The sequence below is a fragment of the Ascaphus truei genome, chromosome 2 (assembly GCF_040206685.1).
Source record: "Ascaphus truei isolate aAscTru1 chromosome 2, aAscTru1.hap1, whole genome shotgun sequence".
Lineage (NCBI taxonomy): Eukaryota > Metazoa > Chordata > Amphibia > Anura > Ascaphidae > Ascaphus > Ascaphus truei.
The window spans coordinates 39,335,763-39,355,069 of record NC_134484.1 but is presented as its reverse complement, the minus strand read 5'-3'; the positions used below and the strand labels follow the sequence as shown (position 1 = coordinate 39,355,069).

Genomic DNA, 19,307 nt, shown 5'->3' with positions numbered 1-19,307 from the left:
TAAAAAGGATACCTAGTGTATTTCAAGCAGTGTGTTTGACTCCTACAAATGTAGCGATCATGTATGATGCCCAGTGGAGAAGTCTGGCAACAAAAATGTACTCCTAAATAGCTTTGCGAGTATCTAGCACTGCACATAGAACTATGCATGTACAATGTAATAAAGGACACGGAACTCTGCATGTGCAATGTAATAAAGGACACGGAACTCTGCATGTACAATGTAATAAAGGACATGGAACTATGCATGTACAATGTAATCAAGGGCATGGAACTATGCATGTGCAATGTAATCAAGGGCATGGACCTATGCATGTGCAATGTAATCAAGGGCATGGACCTATGCATGTGCAATGTAATCAAGGGCATGGAACTATGCATGTACAATGTAATCAAGGGCATGGAACTATGCATGTACAATGTAATCAAGGGCATGGAACTATGCATGTGCAATGTAATCAAGGGCATGGAACTATGCATGTGCAATGTAATCAAGGGCATGGAACTATGCATGCGCAATGTAATAAAGGACATGGAACTTTGCATGTGCAATGTAATAAAGGACATGGAACTATGCATGCGCAATGTAATAAAGGACATGGAACTATGCATGCGCAATGTAATAAAGGACACGGAACTATGCATGCGCAATGTAATAAAGGACACGGAACTATGCATGTGCAATGTAATAAAGGACACGGAACTATGCATGTGCAATGTAATAAAGGACACGGAACTATGCATGTGCAATGTAATAAAGGACATGGAACTATGCATGTGCAATGTAATAAAGGACATGGAATGATGCATGTGCAATGTAATAAAGGACATGGAACTATGCATGTGCAATGTAATAAAGGACACGGAACTATGCATGTGCAATGTAATAAAGGACACGGAACTATGCATGTGCAATGTAATAAAGGACATGGAACTATGCATGTGCAATGTAATAAAGGACATGGAATGATGCATGTGCAATGTAATAAAGGACATGGAACTATGCATGTACAATGTAATAAAGGACATGGAACTATGCATGTGCAATGTAATAAAGGACATGGAATGATGCATGTGCAATGTAATAAAGGATATGGAACTATGCATGTACAATGTAATAAAGGACATTGAACTATGCATGTGCAGTGTAATAAAGGACATGGAACTATGCATGTACAATGTAATAAAGGACATGGAACTATGCATGTGCAATGTAATAAAGGACATGGAACTATGCATGTACAATGTAATAAAGGACATGGAACTATGCATGTGCAATGTAATAAAGGACATGGAACTATGCATGTGCAATGTAATAAAGGACATGGAACTATGCATGTGCAATGTAATAAAGGACATGGAATGATGCATGTGCAATGTAATAAAGGACATGGAACTATGCATGTACAATGTAATAAAGGACATGGAACTATGCATGTGCAGTGTAATAAAGGACATGGAACTATGCATGTGCAATGTAATAAAGGACATGGAACTATGCATGTACAATGTAACAAAGAACATGGAACTATGCATGTGCAATGTAAAAGAGGACATGGAATTTAAGTTTCTACCCAACTCAAATAGATTGAAGCTGTTACAAGCACTCTGTACACATACATATCATACACACATACAGTGGCTTGTAGAAGTATTCACCCCCTACCAAAAATGTCATAATTTGTTGAATTACAAATAATGTATGCAAATTGTTTGAAAAAAACTATTTTTATTGAACGCTACTGTATAAAGCTGTAGTGGTTTAAACAGAACACTGTTATGTGCGGAGGAGGTTAAAGCTGCCGTTCAAAAACAAACAAACAAAATCCAATTCAATATGTGCATCAATACAATCTGCACACTGACAAGTGATTAGCTAAGCTGCAGATCGATCCATTCTCCTGTAATCGCTTTGCTCGGGGTTACTTTATTCAGTTATTGCTGCGCTACATTACTCACAATGCAAAGTTCTGTGTGGAAGATCATGCGACCAGGCAGTTACTAGATAAAATTGGTGCACTGATAGAGAGAGGGCGGGGCTCGAACAAGAGCCTGTCAGAAGGGGAAGGGGGTGTGACTTTGTAAATGGTTTCTATAGAAAGAAAAATGCTTCCTACATTAGAAACATTCAAAAAACGTATTTAAAAATTGTTTAAAAAAATGAAATGCTACAAGTATATTCTCATAGTACAGGACTAACTTATTAAAAAAAAAAAAACACACATGTAGGATATTGCTTGGACAGAAGCTTTAAATGTCAGCAAAGGGGAAAACCTCCCAGTGAAATGTGGTGTGGTATTTACACACACGTGTGTGTAGAAAATTTAACACAAAGTATCTCAGATAAAAGTTTTCATTTACAAAGAATTGAGCAACACTCCAGTAGCATCTGTTTAACCCCAATTTCTGTGGATTCCAAAACAACCACAATTTTGTGACAATTAACCGATATGCACAGCCTATATTGATGTCAAATGTATTTAGTGGTGGTGCTACCAAAACACACGTGTTCCACACACGTCACCCAGCCCACTGGAATACAAGATCCTAGATTTCCTATACCGTATGCACTGGTTTCACCAACGGGTGCCACAATAAATACCTTTGTTCTCAGGAAGTTGTTGCATTCCTGCTCCACGTTATAGTTGACAATACGAGATACTTCTTCCTGCCAAATTTTCAAGCCGTAAATGCTGACATAATCCTGGATATACTCAAAGGAACGATGGAATCCATCCATTGTGGCTGCCATCTCCTTCAGCTTTGGCAGCAGTTCACTGGGCTACAAGAATAGCAACCAAAGTAAACACAGATGTAATAGGCTTCTTGTCTCCTCTAGATACTTCAATAGACCTATGACGGAGTCGCCATAGGATTGAATGTTAACACATTCGGTGCCAGAAGGTTGCGCCACTTCTGTGGCTACGGACCCTCTGGCACATCCTGCGCATGTGGCCGCTCTTCAGAGCGATCACGTGATCGGTTCCAGACGTGATAGCGAAGGGGCACCTGGGCCACCACCTCCCCCCTTCCCCATGGTACGCCGATCGTGTACAGCCCACTAAAAAATGGACAAAGACGTACGCCATAAAAGGCATTTTTCTTGATGTACACCTAAAATGGAGCCCTAAGTTGTATTTGCAATATGAGGAAACAAATCAGATTTAGCAGCACCTTTGCTCTTGAGTTGAAGATAAGCCCCTTGTGAAGGGCTAGAGCTACCCTTCTAACCAGCTCCTTCCTTATCCCATCTTCCAACAGCTGCTTCGGATCCACCTGAAAAAGAAAACACGCATAACTCAATCAAGATCCTGTTCTTTAATCCTTTGCAACCGGAAAGGCCCCTATGGCAACGTAGGAGTAAAGTGGTAAACAAATGTGTAGGGCAACGAGTGATCTGGAAAACGCAATGTGGTTGTGTCCATGTAGTGGGCACTCTCAGGGGAAATGAAATATTTCAGCTTCCAAATGTGATGCTTACGTATAAAGTTCAATGTTAAGCCTTTGTTGGCAGCAAAGGAATTGATATTGCTAACGAAATATGAATAGGACTAAACAGTTGACATTTACGGGAAGAGTCTACCCAATGCCAATTTCTGGCATGATCCTTACATTTTGCACATTTTGGCATCCTTTGGTCATGGCCGAGTGATAAAAGCTTACCTTGATGATGCCAACAAGTGTAGTCTTCATCATTAGGATACCTTCAGTAAAAATCGAAATGGCGTGAGTCAGCCTGGCAACCTAAAATAATGAATACAGGTTATTTTTCTAGTAGCCTCAAAGCGGTGTTGGAGACTCACCGAGACGTATTTGCTATTTATTCACTTGAATTGAGCAAAAGGTGACTTACATATTAGAGCCACATACTGTAGTTCAGCCTCAATGAAACAAGACATGCAAATGAGCCCATGAAACCTTAGGCTGATGTCCCAACTTCAGCCATTGCTTACTGAACTAGAGAAACAGAACCCAATCAAGGACAGCTTCCGTCCTTTCAGCAGGCTGATCTGGTTTTGTTGGTTTTGCAGAACAAACAGGAGACCGGAATTAAAGGCATTGGCCTTGAGGTACGGAGGGATTCCTTAAAGTTCAGGGTAAAACCTCTCCGCGTCCTTTTTGAATTAGTTGGATTGTACCATCATTGCATTTTAGATGACTCCGATGTTATTCTGTTACTTTATACAGTAGCTGTGCTTTTAAACTCGTGTTCCATGGAACCCTGGAGCTGTGGTAATAAATTATTGTATATTTGCCTCTTTATTTTATCTGATACTATAAAAAGGTTATGAATTGTTATACAGAATTGTGTGTGCATAGCACAGAAAATGGAAAACTACAGCAAAGATAAAATATTATTTTTACAGTCACAGAATAAGTGGGGTACTGAGTCACAATACATCTTAATAGCATTATAGACATGGTGCGGTTAGTTCTTTTAGGGATAAATCAATGCATAGAAGGTGCATGCTCCAAATTACAATGATTTATGTATTAAATTATTGATCCAGATAAAATGTTTTGGTCCTGCCAAGGATCATCCCCGCCCTCACGTCCCACTTTTGGGATCCTGTCAGTTTTGGGGGATCGCTTCGTAACACTGACGTGCACACACTACTTCTAGACAATACGAATGTACAGTAATTCTGGAATGCAGAATAAGTATGTGCCCCTCACCTCATATCGAGGTCCAAGCTGAGCGTAGTCTCTCAGTTTATCTTTGTCCAGACGAGTTGGAACCTCAATGATGTCATGAGTTTGCAGCTTTATAATCTTGGCCAAGGAAGTAAACATGCTTTCTGGAATGATCTGTAAAACCTGTTGGAAAAACACATGACGATCAATATTTTAAAAGTTCTGAATTCACTGCCGGTTACAAAAATCTCCCGATGTCTTTATATATATACCATATGTGACAGTATGCCCTATCTATATGCAGTATTCCAACACTTCGGCACACAGAAGGCTAATTTGAGTTACAAGTTATCTCTTAAAACGACATGGTGTTGTTTATGGCGGGTAAGGCTATAATGACCTTGGTCTGGTTTTCTGTGTTTCTCTAAAAGGGGGGTTATCCAAGGGAGACCTGCTCTGGGATTATGGAGTGAAGAAGCTCTTGCTACAGTCTATTGTGGTGTGACGGTGCCAGGGGCAAATACAGAATAGAGGACAAAACTTGCCTAGGCAAGAGAAAGAAACCCCTTTAGGACTAGCACTCGTCAATATGATGCATTGTAATGTTAAAATATAACTTTTAATAGTATCTATATCGTAAAATAATATTGGACAAAGACCACATATAAATAAAATATAATTAAATAGGATAGACACTAGTGCTCACTGTGAACAACCGGAGCAGTATAGGCAATTTAGACATGTCTTCAAATATGTTTTAGTCATCAACATATTATTTTAATTAATGTGTGTAGGCTTCAGCTAGTTTGCTCCGCCCTTTAGTGGTAAAGTCTCAGGTACTTACCACAGTGACCATAGAATGGGGTATCGAACCCCTCTATGGCAATATCCATAATAGGACATATCAATTTAATAACTGTCCGGTTGTTCACAGTGAGCACTAGTGTCTATCCTTTTTAATTATATTTTATTTATACCTGGTGTTTGCTTGTATTTTCAGTTTGTCCAATATTATTTTACGATATAGATACAGTACTATTAAAATGTATATTTTAACATTACAATTCATCATATTGACGAGTGGTAGTCATAAAGGGGCTTCTTTCTCTTGCCTAGGAAAGTTTTGTCTTCAAGTGACCTGGGGAATGGCTAGAGGGTGTGGCTAGGAAAACATTCTACGTGTCTATGTAAGATTACTAAATACAAAATATTGTGGATTTGATCTGATTCACTAGAATTACAAATATATATTTGTAACATCTGCAATCTGACAAATTAAATGATGCTAAACAATCCACGACTGAGGGTGCAAATGTCAGATATTCGCATTTCTCTCAAACTTAAAATTAAACCCCATCAAGAATTATCTCTATGCCTGCGGCAAACTCACCCCAACGGGATGAAGTGGGTCACAATATTATAGTAGTTACGGGGATATTGTTATAAGGCATATTATCCGAGGAGGCATTTTTAAATGCAAACCGTCTTTTTTCCCCCAAGCTATAAAAATGTAATTAATTAGAGATTGATGAGGGGGCGTGAAGGACATGCCCAGAAGATGGGCTTATTCAGTTTCCATTGCAGGGAGTTTTCGAATAAAAACAATGCATTTGGGATAGAAAATTAGAATTTAACAGGAGTGTTTGATGCCAACAAGACACGTGAATTCTCTAATTTCCAAATCCATGACTTCTCTGAGAAATCTGATTATGTTATGTGGTAACGTATTTCGATTTTCTGTTTTTACCCTGTTATTCTATGAAACAGTCTGCATACATACAGTAATACTGTATGTTTATTGTAACATTCTTTTTTCTGTAATTAAGCACTGTACTACTTTTGTATATTAAATCTAAAATGTTATAAGCACTGTTTTGGACTCTAATTGAACTTGACTTTTGCATGTTACGGACATAATTTTCTTAGTAAACGGGGACCAAGGACATCTAGACTTTTCTTTATTCTTGGTGGTGGAAGCAATTGAAGGTTATATTTGTGACAGATTGAATTGAGATATTACTCATTTTTGGGACCTTGCAGGGAGATTAGCGAATCAGCTCCAGTAAATAGCTGTGTGTATTAACCGATGTCACATATAAAAGTCACGCACTCACAAGTGTGCCGTTTGTGACACCATCATATGATTTTTTTTTTTTTAGCAAGATGACGGATATTAAACTTGTTGGTCATTTTAAATGTGGACATTGCGCTCAATGCTTCCAATACTTCTATTTCTGCTCATACAAAAACTGGCAAGATAATTTTCCCCATTCCATGATGTGAAAGAAGTATAATGAGGTGTTACTGATGCCATATGATGGCACATCCAAGATGAAGAGTCAAGTAAAGTTTGAGTCATACTGTAGTTGCAATCTTGCCTAAAACTCACACACTCTGTGGACCCCCCAATTGTGGAGATATTTACATTTAGACTTTCGCCAGTATTTGCAAGGAAAAACAAAGATGGCTGTGGAGTCATCCAATCAGAAGCTGCAATCTCATCTCGTGACAATGTCACAGCTTTCTATTGGCTGCCAGAGTGAGGCCGACTCCATTGTCCTTATTTTGATCTACTGCACAAGAATTATTGTGTGGGAATTTCAAAATGAAACATCTCAGAAGCTGGGGGATCTTTGTAGCTTTGAGTGTGCCGCGGTTTAGCTTAAGGGGAACCTTTGTTATAAAAAAAAAAAAAAAAGATCTGGAGATTATACAGTATATAACAAGTAGCAGAGATCGCTGCTTTAAGATTTATATTTACAACATTAGACAGCTCAGGTGAATGCAGTAAATAAGCGACACTCCACTCAAAAATAATGTTTGCAATTGTTGCTGACTACTGTAACACTGCTTGGCTGTGTCCTTTCCAAATGTAACTCCAGAGCATCAGATAAAATCCAAATGTGTTTTTTGTTTCAGTTTATGATCTGCCTTTTTGTGGTGTAGTTGGGAGCATTCCATAACATTTCAGTGTGGTCATTGTGACGAGAGAGATTGCGGAGGCAGAAAATGGGGTACCGAGGTTATTCCATAGTCTTACAGATTTCTGTTGGCCTGACTGTACATGACTTCCCTTTAAAACAGCAAATGTAACATCCGAAGTATTGATTGGCCCAGACAGGAATCCTGCGCATTGTAGATTTGGTTTCTGAAATGTTAGCTGCAGTTAAAGACATGAAGACGCGGACTTGTTTCTTACCTTTCGTACATAAAAAACCAACTCTCCAGAGTAGTACTGTGATACGCTGAGGAGGTCAGGGCTGTTAGCTTGATTTATACGAAGCAAGGGCAAATCAAGGGCAGACGCCAACTTAAAAACAAAAAAAGAACAGTGCTGGGGTTTCCTACAGAATACTGCAACATTGTAAGAGCTTTTTCTGATGCTCTCAAATTGTGCAGTAAGGTACAGACAAAAACATTATACTAGTCATCTCCACCGTCTTTAAATACGTGTTGAGGTTTAAATATACTGTACATATAGCGTTATAGCGTAAGGAAGTGTCCAAGCAAAACATGCAGGCAAACGTCTGTACATTCTTTCATTAAATTACAAGTGGCAATATCCACGGATACTAAACAATAATGCACGCTAAGAAGAGTAGCAGATATTAAAAATATCACAACTATTTCCTGTATACCGAGATATTGGTAAAGAATAATAAAATATGCATTTACATAAAAAGCATTTCGATTTCAAAACTCAAATCCCATTTATAAGACATTGAAGGTCTAATCATTTTTAATATATCTTAACGCGCAATTTTGTTTCTGATGAAAAGCATTAAGAGGACAAGATACCATTTAATAATACAGGTGTTACGTGCAATAGTTAAACAAGAAAGTAACCAGGATAAAAGCACCACACATCTGATTGCATGATCTGCTCGACACCCGCTCACCTTCAGGAATGTGGCTCTCAGCTTAGTGACCATCGATGGACTGGCCCGAATGCTCTCTTGCATAATTGATGTGAAGCTAGAAATAATAAAATGACACATGTATATTAAAACACGCTTTGAGGATCCCAAAATCCCATGGTCTTTTTCTAGTCTAATTGTGATAGTTAAAGGTAGGGTTAATTAGAAATACATTAGTGGTGTACTCATGGGGTGCACAAACTTTTGGCCCTGCGTCCCCCCTGCCTGCTTGGCTCCAGTGCTCGCGCCGCCCCCCCTGCCCCTACCATCTGGCGTCAAATGACGTCACCATTACGTCATGGCGTAATTTGACGCCGCGTTGCTATGGTGACGGGTCACCCGAAGCCGTCGGAGAGAAGGTAAGCGAGTTAGAGGCCTCGCACATGCACCGGCATTTAATTTATTTTGGGGAAGAGTTCGGGACATCTGTAACCGCCGAGACCCCCCAAAAAATTCACCCCCAGTTTGCGCACCCCAAGACTACTCAATTGATGAAGTATTTTCTTTTTACCTCTCAAAAGCAACCAAATGCCCAGGAGTACTTTATAATCTGCACCTCATCTCTTTTGGGATATAACTACTTGCCCACGGTTGTACACACTGACTATTGCCGATTGAAACGTCTTCCTTTGGCTTTTTTTGCTTGGGTAGACACGAAGAAAATAGAAATGGACTCGTTTTCACGCAAATAATTTCAACTGTTATTTTAAAATCTTAAATTAAAGCGCGACTTCCTTTCCAAGGAAGCCGATTATGTTAAAAACGAAAACAGTTTTGCCTGCTATGTGGAACTGCCAGTCAGACTCTGCAATAATGTTTGCACAGGTTTGAATGAAGGAAGCCGAGTTATTATTATCCCATAACATAAAACTTTATGGAAACTTAATTGCTTACTGCCTGGTTAGTGACATTATTCTTTTATACATAATCGCTTTCAAGTATGACTTGTGTACAGAAAATGAAAAAATACAACTTGTGAGTACATTCGCATGTCTCAAGACAACCCTGTCTTTCCCCATTATCTCTTAGTATACAATGCTTCCACTGCAGCCAGGGATTCTGGGTAATGACATGAAAATGAGCATTCAGTGTCACCTTTTGCCTCAAATCCATTTTGACGTGAACCCCCTATAAGCATATGCCTGCACTATTACACAGCTATTCAGCACAGGCTGGGTTAAAGAAGTGCATAGCCACTAAACCTACTCCCAGACAGCTTTAGGTCTTGGAAATCCAGATGAAGATTAAAAGCAGCATTATCTTCCAACTCCTACAATGTGTTTTAACTCTTTATGGCCATTTTAATGAATTAAGCTACCTTGAGGTGCAATAGTGACTATTTAGGAACCCACAGCACTACCTCTTTTGAAATAAGCAGCCATATTGGGATGCAGGATCTTTGCCGATCGATCACGTGAGAACGGATTGATCGATATCTTAGATCAGGGGTGCACAAACTGGGGGGCGGGGGGGTACAGCGGTCACAGAGGTCCCGCGCTCTCCCCCATGGCCTTTAAATGAAATGCCGGGGGACCGTGCGAGGCCTCTGTAACTCACTTACCTTGGCTCCCAGCGACGCGTCGTCACATGACCCCGCGGCATCAGTCGCCGAAGCCAAGGTAAGAGGGGGGGGGGGGCAACATGCAGGGGGGGCGGGTGAAAAGTTTGCGCACCGCTGCCTTAGATAATTACATTACCTTAAAAAAAAGGTAAGAAACTTCTGCATTTATTAAACAACAAAACTAAATAAAATGGCAAGAGCCAAAGCCACATTAAGTAATTTGGCCCAAATCATATGGAACATAAGTGGCTGATGCAAGTACTGAACCCCCTTGCTGGAGTATTCAAGACCCACACAAATTATTTGACCCCGACACTGCTGCATCCTCAACAAACCCCCGCAAGTCTGCACTTCTGGCATGGACTTTGTACCAGCATCTAAAACTAGATCCATCCCGTTTAAAAATAAAGTCGCTGCAAGAATATAGACCCCAAGTGAAATGAATCTAACCTATCAATGAGCTGCCAGGCGTATGAGAGGTCCCCTACAATCTCCATGGTGATTAGAACTTCCTCTTTGATGTTGATGGTGCGAATCATCTGATGCAGGAACCTACGAGTGTCAGCCAGGAACTGACACACCTGCAGATTGCTTTCCAGCTGGTGGAACTCCTGGACCTGCACAGAGAGAGAGAGACAGAGAGAGAGAGATAGAGAGACAGAGAGACACAGAGACAGAGACAGAGAGACAATTGGATCATTTACATGGGAAGCATGTAAATAATAACACTTTCTTTCAAAAGCTACTAGACATGGTTTCTCTGCATGTAAAGTGTGTTCAGCATGTAAATTCATGTCAGTCAGGACGGATTTTTATGCTTCTGCTAAGAATCATAGTTATACCATCAGGAAATCTTTAAACCGCAAATCTAAGGTAGTAGTTTACATGTCATCTGCTCCTGCGACCAGATCTATATCGGGATGACGACAAGGGAACTACGTGTCCACATATTAGAACGAACATGTCAGGAATATTCATAGCACCTCCCGTGATCTGGCCGCAGGACGCAAATTGACATCAGTGTAGAGGGAGAAAGGGGGTGGCCCGTTATTAAAGGGGTTGCACTCCATATGGCCATCCCCTGACCTCACCAGAGAGACAAGGGGTTAACTGGACTGCGGTCCAGGGATGTGGTTTGCACCTTGTTATACCTTGAAAATGTATGTTCCCCTGTTCCCATGTTTCACCTTTAATGTTGTTTCCCAAGGCAGGGATAAAATCCTGCAGAGATTCCTTTGCAGATGCCATCTGCTAGGCTAATAGGTCATGAAGGGCAGCCGGCTGATTAGCCTAAGCACGGTGATCAAAAAGTTAACTGCCCTGATTGTTTACCCAAAGTCTAGGAGCCAAGTATTGGTCAAATAACTCTGCCAGTCTAATTGTTACCTGAGGGCGGAGGATCATCAAAGTGGAGTGGTTTTTAAGTGTTATGTCTACACCTACAAACAATGCAGATACTTCATTTGGTAAACTGATCGTCGCCCCTGATTTAATTATGGGGTTACCCATAGAGTACCAGTACACATGAGCTAATTAGCTGGGGGGCATGGGTTAATCTGTGTCTCCACGTTAGGGATTGGATACAGATAATTGTTCACCAATAGTCTGTATTCAATGTTAAGAATAGGGTTACACAAGTATATAAACTGTGCCAACCCTACAGTTTTTAGTTGTGCTTCTGATTCCACCTGGAATGTCACCGGATGGATGGAGAATTGCTAGCTGATACTTCTCCATTTCCCAACCCTAAGTAAGTGTTACCTTGTCTGTTAATTGTACTATATGGTTGTGTTCACCTTTTTTAAGGAATAAATATATTTTATTATATCTAAGCCTCGTTCAGTGCAACCCAGATATTTGGTGTTCATTATATCTTGTCATAAGCTACCGTGACAATCAGTAGCTAAACATTTCCATCTTAAACATAATTCGGACCCCACTGTTTTGAGGGCATTTGCTATTGATCAGGTGTCCCTCGGAATTAGAGGTGGGGATCTAGAAAAAGTGCTACTAAAATGTGAATGCAGATACTGTAGATCATAAAATTGGGGACACTTTTACCCCAAGGCTTAAATGAGTATATGGGATACGCCATGTATTTATAGCTGAGGTTCCCATAGACTCTTTAATCCAGGTAGGTCTGTTTCATCCTGCTGTTCTTATTAAGGACTGTGTAGTCTTCAATGACGTGTTTCTTGTTAGGATAGTAAATTTCATTCTTCACTCCATTCCATGTCCATTTTCTATTTTGATTCTTCTTGAAGAAGAAATTAGTCCCGCAGAAGTTTCCACATTCTGCAAATTCTACCAATCTGTCCCCACGTCCATTCCTGATACTACAACCATATGTACCAACTGATACAGTACTTCATCTTTTTAATGGGCACCAATCTGTGCATTGAAACCTCACATAACGATCATGGTGCCAATTTTCTTTGTTGTTAAGTTGGTTGATTTCATGGTAGAAGTCTTCCACTTAACTGTCTGACTTCATGTTGGAGCAAACACTTGATTATTTGAAACCTCTATTTCTTTGTCAACTTAATGACGATTCTGGCTGATCTTTCTGATGAGCTTTCATACTCCACTATGCTGTTTCTCCATCTCTTGTAACGATGAAGCAAGAAAATAACCAGGGTTGGCGCTCAAGAGGAGATAGTGCCACAAGGAAATAATCCAAATTAAAACAGTGAAATAGTGACACCCTCTGGTAACCGGGGCTCACTACAAGAAAATAACCCAAAAAAGTGCAATAAACATATATAATAAAACTAAAATGAATAAACAAAGGATACCCACTCAACCTAGACAAGATGGGAAAGTCTTCGTTTCCCCTGGGACGTAGTGGGTAGAGGTGACAAGGGAGCGGGACACCATGCACATGTAAAAGCGAGATCACAAAAATAATACAGTACTGTATAGCACAAAAATGATAATCCTATGAAATTCTGCAAAGGTTATACTCACAAGCCGACAGTGAGTAAAGGCATTTCACACATAAAGTGTACACGAACAGTAGTCCCACGTAGAGGGGCGTCTGGGGACCAGGATGGGATGGATAGGGTGCACTACAGCAGAGGACAAGAACACACCATAGCGCGAACTGTGCAACAATTTAATTAATTAAAAAACACTTCACAAGTGCTCACTTACAAAGTATAAGAAGTTATTAGGCAATAAGGAATCAGAGGTACAGGCATATGATGATCTCACCGCCCCTTCCTCTCCAGGAATTGCGATTAGGTTTGGAATGGAGACGCTCCGCCACAGGTGCTCCTAATTGCGGCCGCAAGAAGCAATGAACAGCTCAGCGTCTCCCCTCCACGTGTATTGGTATCTGCCTCGATTCAACGCGTTTCGCTAGAGATCTAGTTTCGTCAGGAATCTGGCACCCTATCCTACACTTGCTCTTAAATACAGTCAGTTAGCTCTTCATTGGTGGTGTATAAATTGTTGCACAGTTCGCGCTATGGTGTGTTCTTGTCCTCTGCTGTAGTGCACCCTATCCATCCCATCCTGGTCCCCAGACGCCCCTCTACGTGGGACTACTTTTCGTGTACACTTTGTGTGTGAAATGCCTTTACTCACTGTCAGCTTGTGAGTATAACCTTTGCAGAATTTCATAGGATTATCATTTTTGTGCTATACAGTACTGTACTATTTTTGTGATCTCTCTTTTACATGTGCATGGTGTCCCGCTCCCTTGTAACGATGAAGCCTACTCCACTGATTCTTCCATTATCTGTACCTCTGTGAAAGAATGTTGCTGTTGAGCTGTTGGCTTTTGATCTCAATGAGGCCTTCATCTTTTCTTCTAACTTCACTAAAGCCACAATATCCCATTTAATCTTTTCAAATTCGTCTTACACTTCTTGAAAAGCTGCTTCACTACAGAAAGTCCAGCAGTTGTAGGTAGCCAGGTTTACAGCTTTTGTTTAACCTCATGGGTGTCTTAGCAGCCTATGTCTTCACACCTTCTTCCTGAACGCTGTCAAGCAAAGGAACATTCCAGCTTCTGGAGAATGAGGACCTTTGCCTTTTGGTGTGTTCCATATTTGGGGGTTGAGGCTTTACTTGCATGTTGAAAAGCACCTTTCCCACTTTAGTCTGGAATATTGTTCAAGCTTTTATAGTATGGTTAAATCTACCAGCACAAATGCCACTATACATCTTCCTGAACACTCGTTGCCACATGGAAGCAGTGAGATAAGGATTTGAGGGAAGGACAACAGCTGAGAGTTTCAGCTAGAAATGAAAAATCGGTTCAGCTTGCTCAAAATGCACGTGGAGACTTTAACGAGCGACTATGAAGAACTTACAGTATGACGATTGTAGTTGAAAGTGCAGAAAAAAAACCTGGTGGAATCGCCAACAAAAAAAAACAGGACAAGGAAATATCCAATGACAACAAGAAATGAAGCAATCCCAAGACACAGGAAGAAGAATTTAATATGCAGAGCTGTGCCAGGACAATCCACACACGTATAACTGAAGATATAAGAACATTTAACTGTGATATGGCGAAGAAGACTATTAAAGATAACAAAAGCTTAAAGACAAAGCAACGACTTATGGTCATCAAGAAGCAAATCATTGCACTCAAACAAGACGATGGATTAACAATAATAAATAATAAAAAAAGACAGTGCACTTATCATAAAAGTTGAGGACTTCTACATGAAATTGCAGGTGAACACAGATAAAACAGAGCATAATCCAGCAGAGAACAAGCCACCAATGATGCACCATGCATCCTTCCAGAAGAATTAGCAAAAGCTATAAAATACGTGAAGAATGGGATAGACTCCCGGGGACGATGGAATAAAAACTGAAATCTTGAAAGAAGTCGAGTAAGAAGTAGAAAAAAATCCTTGCAAAACTCAATACATGTTGCTTGAAGAACAGGAAAATTCCAGAGCAATGGAGTAATGCCACAGTTATCCTTAGCCACAAGAAAGGAGACAAAGACAGCCCTAAAAAACTACAGACCAAGCAGTCTACTTCCAATTACTTACAAGATGTTAGATACACTGGCGACACACTTTATTCGAGCTTGGCTAGTCCCACGAATTCGGGTATACCCGGGTGTATTGAGGTTTGTGACTGTTTTCTGCCCGAGTGCATTGAGGTATTTTCCAAGCAGGGATTGAAGCATTTTATTTCCGCTGGCTGCAATACTGCACAGTATATATATATATATATACTGCATTACAATTCATGAATTTATGCCATCTGGTAGACACGCGAAGCATTGCAGCCTATTAAATCCTAATCATTATCATTTAACAGATCAGCCGCCCATCAGCCAGGCATGAACCCAGGCTGGGAAGGCAAATGCAACGGGGCTTGTCAGAGGTGAGGAGCGGCGCATTCCAGGTATCTGCCAGGTACATACCGGGTATTTGCTCGAATAAAGTGTGTCGGTGCAGTACAAGACAATGGGCCACATCCCAGTCATACAAGAAGTGATTTTCCGAAGTAATGTATGTATATCTTTATTTATATAGCGCTTTACAGTAGTAATACACAACATAATAAAATAACATAATGGGAATAAGCGCTTCAGACATAAAAATAACACTAGGAAAAAGAAGTCCCTGCTACGAAGAGCTTACAATCTAAGTGATAAGTTGGAAGAACGTACAGAGACAGTAGGAGGGTGGTTCTAGGAAGTGCGTCTGCAAGGGGCCATGGTCAATGTGTGAGGTGTATAATATCAGGCACGGAGCTACCATATGCTTCGTTAAAGGTGTGTGTTTTAAGATGGGTCTTAAAAGTGGCTAGAGAGGGTGCTAGTCAGAAGTGGAGAGTAATGGTATTCCAGAGGTGTGGGGCAATGAGAGAGAAAGGTTGGGCTTTAGAGAAGACATCCTTGAGCAGACCGCAAGAGTCGGGACGGCGTATAGCGAGAACTTAGGGCCGAGATGTAAGGAGGAACAGAAGAGTGCATAGCCTTAAAAGTGAGGAGGGAAGTCAAGAGCGGGGAACAAATTAATTGCACATTTTGCAACGGCTATGAGGTGCGAGACCGCAGCATTGTGGAATCAAAACTGTCAGGATTGCCTAGACCTCCTGCCTAGCCATAGCTTCCTTGTCCACTGGGTGTGCTGCTGTCTTCTGTTGGCTCTTGGTTCCTCTGTCTGTCTGTCTTCTTGTTGCTCCTGTCTCTGTCCTTTATAGCTTGCTTCCTGTCTGTTGCTTTTGCCTTTTGCTTGCTAGTCAGACTCCTACAGTATGCTCATGCCTGTCTTTGATCCTGACCTGTTTCCTGTACCTGTACCTGTATTGTAGTCTGCTCACAGTAAAGGTCCTTGCTAGTAATCTGGCTTGTCCCTGGTTATTCCTGCTCCCCGGTCTCAGTCCCTGCTCCCTGTTCTTAGTCCCTGTCCTGCCCCGCCTGTCCTGTTCCAGTCTCCTCGTTGCCGACCTCTGCTTGTACCTAACTTCGCTGCCTGCCGCCTGCCTCGGACCCCTGCTTGTACCTGACTTCGCTGCCTGCCGCCTGCCTCGGACCTCTGCTTGTGACCCCTACTACGCTCGTGCTGTTCCGGCCACCGAGATCCTACCCGCCACAGGAGTCTCCCGTGACAGAAAGCAAAAGGCCACTTCTGGATCTCGCTGGAACAGATTCTTCTTCTGCCTGCACCCTTTCCTGCCTGCTGCAGCAGACCACATCCGCATGGTTGAAGATAAGTACTTTCGTTTCTTTTTTGGAAATCCAAGTTGGGATTTTGAAAGGTTTTTTTTTTGTTGCTGCTAAGTGTTCTGCAAGAATTATTGCGTTCATAACGAAAAAACATTTTTTCTGAGACTAGAACTGTTGCTACCGACTATTGCAGCTTTCTTTGAGATGTTTATTTTTGCAAAGGTTTCTGCAGGGTTTTTTGTGCCACTTTCTCCCTGAGAAGAATTCCCTTTTACAAAAAAAAAAACAAAAAAAAAAAAAAAAAACCCTCCCTGCAGTACCTGTTTTTGCCATTTTCAGACTTTCATTACCTGGACAAGAATTGTCTCTGCATTGTGGGTGGGCCACTGCAGATTTTCAGACTCACATTTCTATTTAAGACGGTTACCTTGATTTACTGCTGTTCACAGGGTCTTCATTTCAAAAGACAAAAGTGCTCCCATTATTTTGTTGCTACATGCTTTGATTTTCTTGCATCTATAGTTTTTCATATGATTGGTTCTAAGGTTTCAGGTTTACCTGCAAGTTCCCCTAAAGTTTGTTTCTCTGCAACTTATGATATCCCTACGCCTGACGCATAAAGATTTAGATGTAACTGCAGGTTTTCTTTGTCTATATGATATCCCTACGCCTGATGCATAAAGATTTAGATGTAACTGCAGGTTTTCTTTGTCTATATGATATCCCTACGCCTGATGCATAAAGATTTAGATGTAACTGCAGGTTTTCTCTGTCTGTATGATATCCCTACGCCTTATGCCTAAAAGATTCAGATATAACTGCAGGTTTCTCTGTCTATGTTTTTTCCTTGCATTTATAATCTCGGTGACTGATGTTAAAGTCTCAAAGGGTCAGCTCTCCTATCTTGTGTCTCTCTGTGTCTAATATTCCTGTTGTTCATTCTAATGCTTCTGCTTTAAAAACACATTTCCTCTTTACTGGTGTCTTAGGAAGTGTGGTTTAATTATGGCTCCCACTCAAACAGTCTTGAGCAGTAAATGTGAACACAGTACCACTGATTCTTCAGAACTTCTCAAAGCAAGGAAGAAGAAAAAGAAGGGAGGCATTACTGTGGAAGTTGCAGAAGGAATTAAGAATGAAAATTTAACCTCAGAGTCTGCATTTGATGAAAGAGATATGCTGCAGCTTAAGGCAACTCACAGACGTATCCCAAGAATAGTGGAAGAAAAGAAAGATGCCCCTACTCAGACGCTGCAAGCTGCACAGAAAGCGATTGATTGTCTTTATGAACGTTTAGATAAGGAGCAAGAGGCCAAGACTGCACTACAAAGCTGTCTATCTTCAGCAATTGCTAAGTGTGTTCTCCAGGAGAAAGAAAGAGAGCAGTTGGAGAGGGACAGGGTAATCCTGTCAAGTAAGCTGGAGAAGGCCTATGCTGATAATGCGCAGTACCAGAGTTTCATGGCTCAAGTTGGCACAAAATTGGAAGCCTCTGAGGAGAAGAATTGCCACTTCAACACAGAACTACGTTCTTTGAGAGAGATCTTCGAAGGGTTAAATAGCAGTTTTGAAATGGTAACCCAGGAGTGCAAGAATCTCTATGTCCAAGTCAGTGAAGGAGATAAGAAGCTCCATGAATTAGGAGAGGAGAAGAAACAGTTGGCTCAGGAAAAGTTAGACGTGCAGATAGCACTGCAGAATGCAGAGAGAGTGCTGCAAGAAGAACGTGTCTCCCTGGAGCGGCGCACACAAGCAGAAAATATGCTGCAGAGTCAGCTGCGAGAACTGCGTACACATCTGCAGGACACTAAAGAGAAATGGGTAAATGCTGAAGAAAAGCAGCGAGTTCTGCAGGAAGAAAGTTTCCAGACTGCCTACAAAATAAGTATGATGCAAGATTATTTGAGTACCCAGTGTGTCCCCAAAGAACAGCATGAGGAGCTGAAGGCCACACTGAGCATAACCAGAGCCTCGCTGGAGGAAGAGCTAAAGCTAGCAGCTGAACACACATCTCAGCAGCTCACAGCGCTGCAGGCGCAGATCGCTGAGCTCAAGACACAGCTTGCCAAAAAGGAGGAGAGAGAGAAGGTTTCCGTCTGTCAAGTGGCTGGCCTGACACAGCGCTATGAGGTCAAAATGGCCGATGCCTGCAAATTATTGGACCACACAGCCCGTGATAAGGTCCGGCTGCAGCTGGAGCTGGACAATGCCCGGAAGGAGTACCGGCAGCTGCAGATCAGAAATGAAGAAGATGAAACATATTTAAGCTTTACTCTGAGTCAGCTGGGAGATATGGAGTCGCGACTCAACTCCAAAGAAGCCGAACTGACAACTGCATTGAGTGGGAAAAGAAGTGCAGAAGGACAGCTTCAAGAGCTGAAAAATCAAATAGCTGGTCTTAATGAGACTTTAGGTGATACCACAAAACGGCAGTCACAAAAAGAGACCACGGAAAGTGAATATGTCCCCTCTGCCGCATGTGAAGAGCCTGATGTATCTGTGTCCGATGCCCCTGCTATGACGTTAGACGGATCCCTGGTGAAGTTCCT

At 41.3% G+C, this 19,307-nt stretch overlaps 1 protein-coding gene across 2 annotated transcripts in view; it reads right to left on the bottom strand.

Annotated features, from left to right (window-relative positions):
* Positions 1-19,307, bottom strand: part of WASHC5 (WASH complex subunit 5) — a 62,032-nt gene that overhangs the window by 20,335 nt on the left and 22,390 nt on the right. For both annotated transcript variants that reach the window (XM_075582117.1, XM_075582114.1), the window contains exons 13-19: positions 10,563-10,729; positions 8,534-8,609; positions 7,834-7,944; positions 4,677-4,817; positions 3,663-3,743; positions 3,174-3,275; positions 2,602-2,781 (exon numbers count right to left, since the gene is read on the bottom strand). In XM_075582117.1, the coding sequence (XP_075438232.1) occupies positions 2,602-2,781; positions 3,174-3,275; positions 3,663-3,743; positions 4,677-4,817; positions 7,834-7,944; positions 8,534-8,609; positions 10,563-10,729 (858 nt within the window). The remainder of the gene's footprint in view (positions 1-2,601; positions 2,782-3,173; positions 3,276-3,662; positions 3,744-4,676; positions 4,818-7,833; positions 7,945-8,533; positions 8,610-10,562; positions 10,730-19,307) is intronic.